This window comes from Lontra canadensis, unplaced genomic scaffold (genome assembly GCF_010015895.1).
Source record: "Lontra canadensis isolate GAN:19392208 unplaced genomic scaffold, GSC_riverotter_1.0 scaffold3, whole genome shotgun sequence".
NCBI classification, from domain to species: Eukaryota; Metazoa; Chordata; class Mammalia; order Carnivora; family Mustelidae; genus Lontra; species Lontra canadensis.
In genome coordinates, this window is record NW_022630997.1 from 14,274,917 (window position 1) to 14,287,217 (window position 12,301).

General features: G+C 42.0%; 1 protein-coding gene across 6 annotated transcripts in view; it reads right to left on the bottom strand.

The window, feature by feature from the left end:
- Positions 1 to 240: 240 nt before the first annotated feature.
- CFAP58 (cilia and flagella associated protein 58) overlaps positions 241 to 12,301 on the bottom strand; it is a 117,541-nt gene continuing 105,480 nt past the window's right edge. For all 6 annotated transcript variants that reach the window (XM_032880589.1, XM_032880590.1, XM_032880601.1 and 3 more), the window contains 3 exons: positions 7,692 to 7,811; positions 5,239 to 5,372; positions 241 to 965 (listed from right to left, as the gene is read on the bottom strand). In XM_032880589.1, the coding sequence (XP_032736480.1) occupies positions 854 to 965; positions 5,239 to 5,372; positions 7,692 to 7,811 (366 nt within the window). In that variant the 3' untranslated portion in view covers positions 241 to 853. The remainder of the gene's footprint in view (positions 966 to 5,238; positions 5,373 to 7,691; positions 7,812 to 12,301) is intronic.

Here is a 12,301-nt window from a genome sequence, read left to right on the forward strand (position 1 = left end):
ATATAGTGGATTCAATGACCCTAAATGTTGACCTGATGCCTGAAAGCCAAACAGACCCTTGTCCTAACATAACTCCGTTCTCCAAGTGGGAGGTCTAAGAAACATAAGGCCATCAGAAGAAGCCAGCCGAAACCCTTCATTTTAAAGTCTTGGTTCCTCTGAATCAGATCCTTATGTTAAACATTTCTCAAAGTAGTTTTTAAACTTTAATTACATACTCTACCAAAGCAAAGACCAAAATCTCTACAAAGGTTCTTTTTTATTTTTTATGATGAAGTATTTATTAGTATGTCTCTTTGGAATAGATTCATACCCCAGGCCTGAAAAGAAATTCCACATAGAAATCATTCTCAAAACACGTTTTAAATATTTGAGAGTTTGTCATTTTTTTCCCCTCATCTCATGCCATGACTTGGTAATGAGGAATAATTAAGATAGATTCTTATTAATAAGAAACACACTGCATTTTGAAAATATTTTTAAATGTAAAGCATATACACCAAAGTTTATAATAGAGAAATTCAGATCCAAAATTTCATCTCTACCGAGTGCTTGGCAACGTGGTGCCTTTCAAATCAATCGGTGTGGTAGTCACAAAAGATTGGCTTTTTGCAATGCGTCAGCTTAATTGAATGATATAATTACAGTCTGTTAACAGCCATGAGGACCAAGTAGAATGTCATCACTCTAATATGGACATGACGATGATAGTTTTGCATTTCTTTTTATCCTGGAATTTGAGCACTGATTTCTCTAAATATTTGGGATCCAAGGGATTTGAAAGAGATTCCTCCAAAATGTTCCAAAGCGAATGTCATGAGCTGTTCAAATGCACCCAGCCAGGAGCTTCGGGCTAGGACTTCACTTGGGAGGGTCTGTTGAGGGGAAATCCACCCCCAGTAAAACGAGGGCCAGTTGGCTTGGCCACTGAGAAGGTGTTATCCATGGGTACTCTGTCCTTATTTCTGCAAGACAGGAAGGAAAAGTTAACTTCGTTAACATCTTTTTCTTCCTCTAAGTTTGGTGTTCTTTAAGTTCCTAGGTGAGTTAGCCACTAAAAACGGCTTTGATTAAAGCTTTCAGTTTTAGACAAGGTGATTAAATCTAATTAGGTGTTCACTGATAACACAAAGAATTAGGGAAAGACACAGTTAAAGTTACCCTCCTAATGTTGATCTAAATGTGGACATAAGATCTCATTATAACTCAATCACTTTGGACTTGAGACTCCTGACTTATAACATCATCCTGTTTTATAAAACATTTGTTTAGTTCCAAAATCAGTCAGAAGTATCTTTCTCTTGGCTCAGTTATAATGACTAATTCATCATTTATCAACTTCTATATCCCAAAGTTTCAGTGGAAACTTATAAATATTTACCACAGACAGAGGTATCTTCATCAAAACTGGATATTTATGAAATACAAATTTTCCTGTAACTTTAGACAAGCAGCAGTTATTATTAGAAATAGTTTAAGATACAAGAAAATCTAAGAAAGATGGATAAGATAGCACCTTCAGCAATAGATAAAGGAAAATCTACAATGTATCTCCTTAAAATACACACACATACCTATACGCACACATTCACACACATACACATTCAGGTCTCCTGCAGAGGTAGCTTAAATTACACAAATTCCTTATTGTGTATTTAAGGGTCTTACAGAAAACACCTTTGGAATCCCTTTTTAAAAAATAAAAATCAAGCTAACCGCTAAGACCAAACCCAAATTAGACTTGACAACTAGAACTGATTTACCTTAGGGGGTGAGAATTCCACCTTTGGGGAAAGAATCTGACTAGTTCTGCAAACTCAAGATCAGCCTGGGGGTCTGGGACAGGGGAGTGAGAGGCAGGTGGATGAAGGTACAGATCAGGATGGAAACATGATGAAAAACATGTTTGAGAAAAGTGAAGAAAGCACAAAGGTAAAAATGGCATGAGTTGCTATTTTATAAAGAGCAAGTATAGGGAAATCATCCACAGAGACTACTCTAAATTATTCCATTTGGAAAGAACCTGTAGAGGAAGAAAAAGATGTTAAGGAACTTAACTTTTCCTTCCTGTCTTGCAGAAATAAGGACAGAGTACCCATGGATAACACCTTCTCAATGGCCAAGCCAACTGGCCCTCGTTTTACTGGGGGTGGATTTCCCCTCAACTAATCAATCCAGCAGTCTCTTAGCAGGACTGATTTCATTATTATATTAAAAAAAATCATCTTCCATAAGTAGGACAAAAGCTTTAGCCTTGACTGGATCTGGTAAAGAGGATTCTTTCTGGTACTTGGCAACCCACACACATGATGCTGGTGGATGCAGGCAGCCCGCTCCCGCATCCTTCTCTTGCCTTCAGTAACGTAACTTTCCCTCTCTGCGGGAACTTCAGCTTACCAACACTGGCTTGGTCGAAGGTGACTAATGGGAATGACACCTCCCTTACATCACCTTTGTAAAATATTCGTAGACCGTCACAGTGGCCCCCTTTAGCCTCCTCTCTTCCAGTCCACACCCTCTCCGCACTCTTGTTCTTGCCTCAGCATACTTTCCTTCAGCACCTTAATCTCTTTGCTCTTCTCCTGCGAACCCCTCTCTCTGTCTACCTCCAGTGTATAGATCCCCACCAACATGGAACAGCCCATGACACCCTCACCAGGTCAGAGTGGCTACAGTTATGAACATTTTAGGACAAGAAAAGGACTGGTAAAAACAAGGATTCTAGAGCTGTGCTATCCAATAGAACTTTCCACGATTATGGCAAAGCTCTCTATCTAGAGACCAGTGCTGTGCCCTCTACTTCCATGTGGCTATTTAAGCAGTTGAAATGTGACTAGTATACCTAAGAAACTGAATTTTTAATTTGACTTAGCTATAATCCATTTTGATTTAAGCACCCACAAGGGGCCTACTGGCCCTTTTAGTGGATGCACCACTGGGAGGGGCTGAGCCAACAGAGGGGCATTTCTGTTGGCTCCACAGGCTTCTGTGTCCAAGAAACTGTATGGAGGGTGTCTGGGAGGGGGATCAATAAGGTCAACAGGCCAAACTCCACGACCAAGGTGGGGAAGTTAGTCAGCTCTAGAAAATTAACTATTTAGCTAAGCTGGTTGTTTGTAACTGTGTAAACTAGACTGCTGCTCTCCAAAACGGTTGCATGTACTCTATAAATGACTAAGCTGACCCACTGGGAAGTGCAAAGAAGATATTTAAGATTCTATTCATATTTTGTCTTTCAAAAATTAAAAAAAAACTCACTTTACTAAGAGTGACAATAGTATTTTGCACGCAATGTAGACAAGTTAAAATATGTTAGAGATAGAAAACTATTCTAAAATAAAAATTTCGGGGCGCCTGGGTGGCTCAGTGGGTTAAAGCCTCTGCCTTTGGCTCAGGTCATGGTCCCAACATCCTGGGATCAAGCCCCGCATTGGGTTCTCCGCTCAGTGGGGAGCCTGCTTCCTCCTCTCTCTCTGCCTGCCTCTCTGCCTACTTGTGATCTCTGTCTGTCAAATAAATATATAAATCTTTTTAAAAAAATAAAATAAAAATTTCATTTTAATACCTAAAACAAATGTGTATTTAATATGCATGCATATACATGGGCAGCTACAAGTTCAAAAGTGTTTTACTGATAAGAGACTGCAATCAAAATGCTTGAAAGCCATTGAACTGGACTCATGCCTCACACTGGAACCAGCCATTGGCACAAACATACTGTCCTAAGAGAAAACCATTGTGTTTCCACCCATCGTGCACTGATTCACACCATTAATATCAGTGGTTCTCCAGCTTCTGTGAGGAGTGACTCAACTGCAAATTCTTCAGAGCCTGCAGAATCCAAACATCTGGGAATGGGGCCTGGAGACCTACATGTTCACCCAATCCCACCAATGGTTCTGAACCAGATGTTTGCCAGTCCCATATATCAAGACAGACCCACTGAAATTAGCTCTAATTTTTGGCAGGATTTGACTCTACCAAGAAGCTGCCCTCTGAATGTGGAATGAGGGAATATTCTGATTTACAAGAAGGGCAAATTTTTCCTGGCAAATCTATTTGCATCCCGTTACTTTATTGTTGTTGTTTGCCCCTCACGAATCATAGGCAGATGCCCCTCTTTCACCAGGTCCCTGCAATGCCCAAGTGGACAAAACACCCAACTTGATTCAAACCCCCAATGTGAGCCACTACAGAATCAACTGGATGAGTTGGGTAATGCCACACAGCCAAACTGAGGTTCGAACCCACTGACTCACTGGGGCCCACTCTCACACCCTAGCATCAGGCAAATGATGATATCCAAGTGGAGAGACATTTGTCTTTCCACGTGTAGGCATCCTGAAACCCAAAATGTTAACCTGGAGAGTAAGGGCTCACGTCACGCCCCTGGCAGATGCTGAAGCTAGTACTAGACATAAAGATGGTTCAGAGACAGATTATCTAAAACATAGGTAAAAATGATCCGCAAGTTACTCATCACAGTTGTGTTCTTGGAAAGAACAGCTTTCCCACCCTCCACTCCTTTGTAAAATTACCTATGTTTGTAAATGTGGATGTGCTTTTAAGCCTGATTGTGAATCTCAGTTGCAAACAGTGTTATGGCATGATTATCTCCAAGCCATGAGAACAGTGTGGGGGAGGTATGGCGGGGGTGGGGGGTGGGGGGAGAATCCCACTATGTTTCCTTTGCTCCATATGAGGTCCACCAATGAGCAGATATTAATGGATCCTTGTTCGGGTCCTAAGGAGAGGCCTTTGTATCAGATGAGACATGCATCTTGCTCTGACACAAACCAGTGGGGATGTGTAGAATGTCATTTGTTCACCCTGTGCCACAGTTTACCCCCATGGATTCCATGACTCCATGAGTGTCTGCCAATTATCTTCTTATCAGCAGATAATAGGCAAAACAAGATTAGAAGAACATTTGAAGGGGAGGTGAACCATGAGAGACTATGGACTCTGAAAAACAATCTGAGGGTTTTGAAGGGGCGGGGGGGGGGGGGGGAGGTTGGGGGAACCAGGTGGTGGGTATTGGAGAGGGCACGGATTGCATGGAGCACTGGGTGTGGTGCAAAAACAATGAATACTGTTACGCTGAAAATAAATTTAAAAAAATTTTAAAAATAAATAAGTAAAAATAAAAAAATAATTTAAAAAAGATGCTAAACAAATTATTAAATTGATTCAAATTTAAAAAAAAGAACATTTGAATATTAAGAACATAATTCTTACTTCTGAATGTATTCTTTACGTTTCTGGGCTAGGTATTTCTTCTTCAAGTTCATCAGTTCATTGGTAAGTTTCTCGATCTCGTATTTATATTCTTGGCTCTGTGATTCATACATATTTAGCTCTGAAGACAAAACCTAACATGACAAATAAAGCAGCATTAGCAGAAGAGACACAGTGAAACGATACCCTTTCCTGAAAATTTTTTCTCTCTCATCTGCTGCCATTTACCTCCATGGGATGAGTAATACAAAACCCCGCCCAAGTTTAACAGCTAATCCGCTCGCTTTGGCCAGTTTTCAAGGTCTCGTCTAGGTAAAAATCTGACTGAGGTCTGCAGACTCCTAATCCAGGGACAAACGTGGTGAACCCTCTGCTTGGAAGAACTCTTGGGCCACATTCAAGCAGGCTCACCCATGAATGGAGTAACGGGTTTCAGGTATATTGTGAGCAGAGACAGAAAAACGCACAGGCATACAGTATCGAACTGCGCTTAAAGGCTTTTTAAAGAGCCTTTAGGGAAGTCATCACTAGGGAGAGTGATTCATTTAAGGATCATGGTTAAAAATTATTCTGGAATCGTGCCGCCATCACCACCACCAAGTAGGCCTTCAGTGTATGTGTTTTCCTAGGTTGCTGTTCTGCTAATGTCTATCACCTCTTTGGGACTCTTCACAGGCTCGCTCTTTCTCCCAGCATCGCAACGCTTCCCTCTGAGAAGCAGGGAGCCGACATGCGCATGGGAGAGTCTTAAGCCTGTGTGAGAGGAGCCCTGATCCGCTGCCTCTTCCACTCTGGTGTCCCATAGATGCTCTTGGTCTCAGCCGAGCGAGAAGAGTGGGCATTCTCTCATCTGAACAAGCTGCGTAAAGCATGCCCAAGCGAGGAGTGCACCCCACAGAAACCAAAGGGAAGGAGAGAAGGTTATCATTCTAAGGGGCATGCAACAGAAAGATTCATTTTCCCTCTTGCTCACTGTTTGAAAAATTTGCACAAAAGGGACATCTCTGTCTTCTAGGTGTTCATCTGCTTCTGAACGTGTTCCCTTCATCGCTTTGAAAACGATTCTGACTATGCTATCATGAGCTAAAGAATAGGACCTTCATGTTGAGAGAAAACCTGCCTTAATAGCTAAACAATTAGGAACAAAGGGTCTGTTTCCAAACAACGAATATCACATTTCCTAAAAGAGCCCAGATAACGAGGACAAACTGGCAGACGAGACGGGCTGAGACTACCACCTCTGAACTTCTTCCACCAGGGGTCACATTTCATCAGAGCAAAATTCTGGATCTCCTGAGTTAAAGGGTTAAAATGCCAAAAGCTCCAATGAGCCATGCAATGCAATCCAACACAGAATGTGGCTGACAGCAGTGTGAAGACAGACGTGTGCTTTTCTAATCTATACCCACTCCTGAGAAAATGAGCTTTTGTTTTGTTTTGTTGGGAATATATAATTGTTTAAAAGGATGAAAATAATCAAAAAGATTATGCCTCATGCAAAATTCGAACTACATCTCAGGATACTCTGGTGAAATCAACATTGAGGGATAAGTTGAAAATTAATGTTCTAATTACACGTCTGTTTCATCTGCCTTTTTTAAGTAGAAGCATGCGATTTTACAATGTCTTATTTGTGAAAGGATCAGAACTGTAGGAGGAGCACAGCATCTATATTACCCCAGGCAGAAAGGCAACGATTATCACCCTCGTTGTGCCGGTAAGTGCCGGAACTCAGCTGGCGTGTGCTACATTCCGTGTTTGCGCGTGTGTAAGACTTCCCTGACATGCCCAGAATACCTAAGAACTCACTTAGGAGGTAGAGCTCCAGATACAATGGGAACACACCGTTCACGAGAAAACTTTTAAAAGGCACGTGTAATAATAAAACATTCCATCTCCCCAGTTGAGTTTCTGAAGTCACTTAGAAGGGAATTTATGCTAACGAAATTCTAAAGTGATTTTACTTTCCTTTCACAGCGACTGATTCGAGAGATGGTCATGAAGGCAGGCCCTGGGGGCCGGGGACTAACCTGTGCTTTGCAGAGGGAAGGGAATAGCACAAACCTGCTTTGGCACAGTGGTCTGCTTCGGGGGATGATGGTTTTAAAACATTTCCTCTCTTCTCCCCTCCCCTCCATTCCAAGTGCCCTCACTCATTTTAAGATCATCCCCATATACCCCATCCCCCAAATTTCCATTCAGGTACCATCATCCTCTCTCCAACTCTTCCCTTGCTCGCCTCCCTCTTTCAGAAAACAGAGAATTGTGGGGTCTATTAGTCTAGCTGCAGGGGGGCAGCTCTGAGATGTGTCCTGCTCCTCCTGGGACTGGAATTCTAAAAAAGCCAACCTCTATGGTGTGTGACGTTTGGGAGACCGGCTCCTTGTACCGAGACAGCAGACATGTCTGGGTCCCTCACGTGTGGCCAAGAAAAGGCAGAGGCTCCCACTTACTTTCAGCTGCTTTGTCTTCTCCCGCAGCGTGTGGCGATAGATCTGTAGTTGCTCGGCGGCCTCGGGACCAGGCTGTCGAGCCAGGATGTGCTTCAGCTCCACATACAGTTTCTCCTTTTCCTGGCAGAAAGCAAAACCACAAAGGAGATAAACAGCCCCATCAAGTCAGGAAAAGTACCTTTACCAGCATGGTCAGGAGAACTTGGGACCATCATAAGACACTTCAGAGTGCCACACTGATCACATTTACCATAGAACTGATCAGGAGTGCATCCAAACAACCCTGGTCAAGGGCTTAGGTTGGGCCAGCAAGGGAAAGTCTCTCTCTACCTAAACTGAGGGTCACATGACTGAGAGACAAGGGCAGTGATGGAAGATTTGGACATGTGTAGTGGCCAGTAAAAGTAGGACATAGGGGAGTTTTCGCAAAAATGTCCTTTGAATTGTTGCTTGAAGAGTGAGTAGGAGTTTTCCACAGAGCGAGAAAGGAAAGGTTTTGAGGCCAAGATTCAGAGTCAGGACAGGGGAGAAGTGATTCTAGCTCAGTAGGAGCACTGGACCAAAGGAGGGAGAAGTGGAGAGAAGAGGCTGGTCTCATAGGTAGGTTCTAGGCTGTGTGGTTTGGGAGGAAAGGATGAGCTGCACCTGGGTTTGTCTTCAGAGGAATAGCTCCAGCAGGAAGACAGAGAACAGAGTGAGGAGACTGCTCAGGGCACCAGGATAAGCAGAAGATGAAAAGAGATGGACCTAAGGCAACTAGGATGGAAAAGAGGTAGATGTGAAGACATTCCTGAAATAGAATCAGTGGGATTTGGTGAAAGATCAGACAAGGAAGGAAAGAAGGAAGGAGCAGGACCTTAAAGACACCAAGGCTTCTAATATGGACACCTTGGGGGCTGGAGGATGATGGTAATGGAGTCAGGGAGGCTAGGAAAGAAGGGTTGTGGGGAGGGGGAAAGAACTGTTCCCACAGACTCTTCTGATTATCAGTGGTGTCTGGATATGTTGAGCTTGTGGTGTTGTTAGATATTGAGGAGTTGAAAATGAGGTCCCAGAGTTCAAACTAAAGAGCAAGTTGGAGGGGCACCTGGGTGGCTCACTGGGTTAAAGCCTCTGCCTTCAGCTCAGCTCATGATCCCAGGCTCCTGGGATTGAACCCCACATTGGGCTCTCTGCTCAGCAAGAAGCCTGCTTCCTCCTCTCTCTCTGCCTGCCTCTCTGTCTGCTTGTGATCTCTGTCTGTCAAATAAATAAAATCTTTAAAAAAAAAAAAAAAAGAGCAAGTTGGAACTGGTGGTGGTTCATGGCTAAAGCCATGAGAATGGCTCCGTCAACAAGGGATGGCCTTTAGGGTGGACCAGAACAATGAGATCTTTGGGAGAGCCAACATATTGGGGGAGGGAAAGAAGAAAGACTGAGAGAAAACGAACAAGGGAGAGTAACTGAATGCCCCCCAGCTAGGAAATGGCAGTGTTTACAAAGGGAAGCATGATTTGAGTGGTCAGAGATATCCAATGGGCTAAGAGAAGAAACAGAAGGGGTACTGAAAATGGCCTCGGGGGAGGCCTTTTAGGATGATACCACTGCAATAACATTGGGGGAGCGAAAGTCACAGAGGCTAGAGAACAAATCAGAAGTAGGAAGTAAAGAAAGCAAGTCATTTAAGAAATATGACATAGGAAGAACTGAGATCTGGAAGTAGTTTGAGAGAACACGTAAAAAGCCAAGAAAACTAGGATGTGCACATTCATAGAACTAAAAGAAAGGGCTTGCTAGGAACCCACAGCAAATCATAATTTCATAATTGAATTTAACAACAAACAATATAGAATTCCCATTTGTACCCTAAAGTTTAATTGCTTGTAATGTGTTTTCAGATACTTGAACTAGGGAAACTACATACAAGGGAAGATTTATTTCTTAGGCACCTCAGTTCTGGATTCCCATTTCTCTAAACTACAACAATTTGAACAAACATTGATAAAGTCTAATGTGTCTATTCATTTGTCTCTGTATGTATTTATTTCCTTAAGGTAATTATGTTAAAGAGAAAAAATAAATAAAAGCCCTCTTAATAAATGACATGGCCAAGCAAATGGAAACGAATTTTTACCTAGAGCTAAGTATTCTTAGCATTGTCATCAAATAGTGTTTTTGACAGAGAACATGAGAATCATTAAAAAAAAAAAAATCAGTAGAAGAAAATTCATTAACTACTCATTGTCACCATTTGTTTTAGATTTTTCTTCCCTCTGGCCAAATTACAGACATTTTATCACAAATAACATGACTCTACTTTCAAAAGAATGTATGTAACTTAAGAACTAGTTGGATGGATTAAGATTCTGAAGAAACATGTATCCAAAAACAATACTCACCATTTAAGAAATAATTCCAGAAACGACAAGGAAATCCAAAAGCCCGTGCAAGAGAAGAAAACTTGAACAAATAGAATTACAAAGCGGTGGTTTTCCTTTGTTGTACAACACCTCCCGTCACACCTTACAACATAATCTTCCCAGTAAATGGATGTAGCAAGCAATGGGAAAGATGTCAGGAGGTGAGTTTATTTTCTATAGCCACTTAATGCCTGCTCTGTTGGAGAAATAACACTTCTGACAAGGCTTCAAGATTCAATTTAGAGAGGGTAATAAATATGTGGAGAAGCCCACAAAACCATTTTGTCCATTTCTTTCAGCTCCCCTTCCTCTCTACGAGAATATGGGTAGACCTGAAAAGTAAAGAACCCCATGAAGACGAGGAGGAAGCAATCTGGTTTGGGATATAATAACGTCTTAAACTGAAAAGATCATCTAACTCCAAGAACCTTCAACTGTTTCCCAGGTGGAACACTTTTCAACTGCTCTTGGCAGGGAGGAAAGAGACACAGAGGAGAGAGGCTGGAAGAAGCAAATATTGCTACCTTGGCTCATAAGTGAGAATCCCAAGGTCAACGGCAATGAATGGTGTGTCCCAAAGTCCAAAATGTGACAAGTCAAAAACCCAGTCATGATATACACGAGAATCACTTTTCCCATGCAATGTCTCCTCTGGGGTTTGAAGACGTGTTATAACCTTGAAAGAATCTGGAGGAAATCGCGCTATATAATTCCTAAAGGCTGCATGATACTATCAGTAGAATGGAGCCAGAAGGTAAAATGGGGTTGGCAGCCAGGGGATTACACACAGAGGTAAGAGCATGACTCAGCTCCCAGCTCTCGGGACCTAGGCCTGCTGAATGGGCTCCACCCACCCCCTCTAACAGGACATGTGACCTCCACCGACAGTGACCCAGGTCTTCCCCTGTCTCCCCTTCCTGTTCTTTGTCCCAAGGCTGTAAAAGGAATCAAAATGGATGTATTCTAAAGAATAACTGAGTGACTGAATAGTGAGGACCATAAGTGTGGAGAAAAGTGAAGAAGCTGAGTGAATTACTATTAAAACGGTTGCAGTATTCAAAGTCAAAAAGTTCTAAGAGTTAAACAACTCAGGCCAAGCGATGCATGTGTATTCACGGTGGGTTGAGAGAACACCAAATGAAACTTCAGGGACTGAGACAGTAAGAATGGGAAGAGCAGAGGGAAAAGGAGTGAGGGGTAGTGGCTGAAATGTATTACCAGGCTTCAGTGTGCATGAATTTTGGTCTGAGTTTACACTAGAAAACCTAACTGATAAAACCAAAGTGAATGCCGGTCAACATTAACATTCTAGCTCTGTGAATCATACCGATTTGTATTTTGGGAGAGCGTTCTGGTAATTTAGATAAATATGGAGTGTTTGATGGATTGAAGGTCTTAAGTATGATTGTTTTCCAATTTATTTCTCTCCTAACCCTCTACAAGGGCCAACCAAGCTCTTCAAACATTGTGCAATGGTGTGTATAATAACCCCATTTAGAGACAAAGCGTGCAATTCTATTATAAAGAGAATCTATCTTATGCAACAGAGAGACTCATTAGGCTGTCCGGTGTACATTGTCTCCATAAGCCAGCAGTGGCAGAACCAGCTGCCTTGTAATACATATCCTGTCCTTCTTCGTTAAGCTGCATTCATTTCTTTTTAAACCAAGTCAATTAATTTGTCACTGGGTTAGAAGCACCATATGTCAATGAAACGTTGTAAGAAAATCATGAATAGTTTATTACTTCCCTACCAACAAAAGATTGCATCTTCAGGTTAACATTTCTTTATTTATTCAGAGTTTGTTCTTAATGCACATCAATATTACTTCGTACCATGCCTCACTCTCTAAATTATTTTGTGAACATCTATACTGGAAAAAACTAGACTCTTAACATCAGGAGACTAGCTCTCATTTTGGCTGAGCACGACTTGCAAGCATAAAACTTATTATGTCCATCCTCGAAATGATGCTCCCTGGCTAGACATCCCATCCTCTCAGTCGGACAGACTGTCAGACATGGTTATGGATTCTTTTGCTGTGAGAGTCTCCAAGTTATTCTGGATAAGAGCACGGCACATTATTAACACCGGCTGAGTAGAGTGGTACAAAATTAATTACAGTATTAGCTTCAAATAATGCCGTCATTACACGGTGACAATCTGTAACCCCAGATTAGCAACTCCAGACACGAAGTCACTTAGACCTT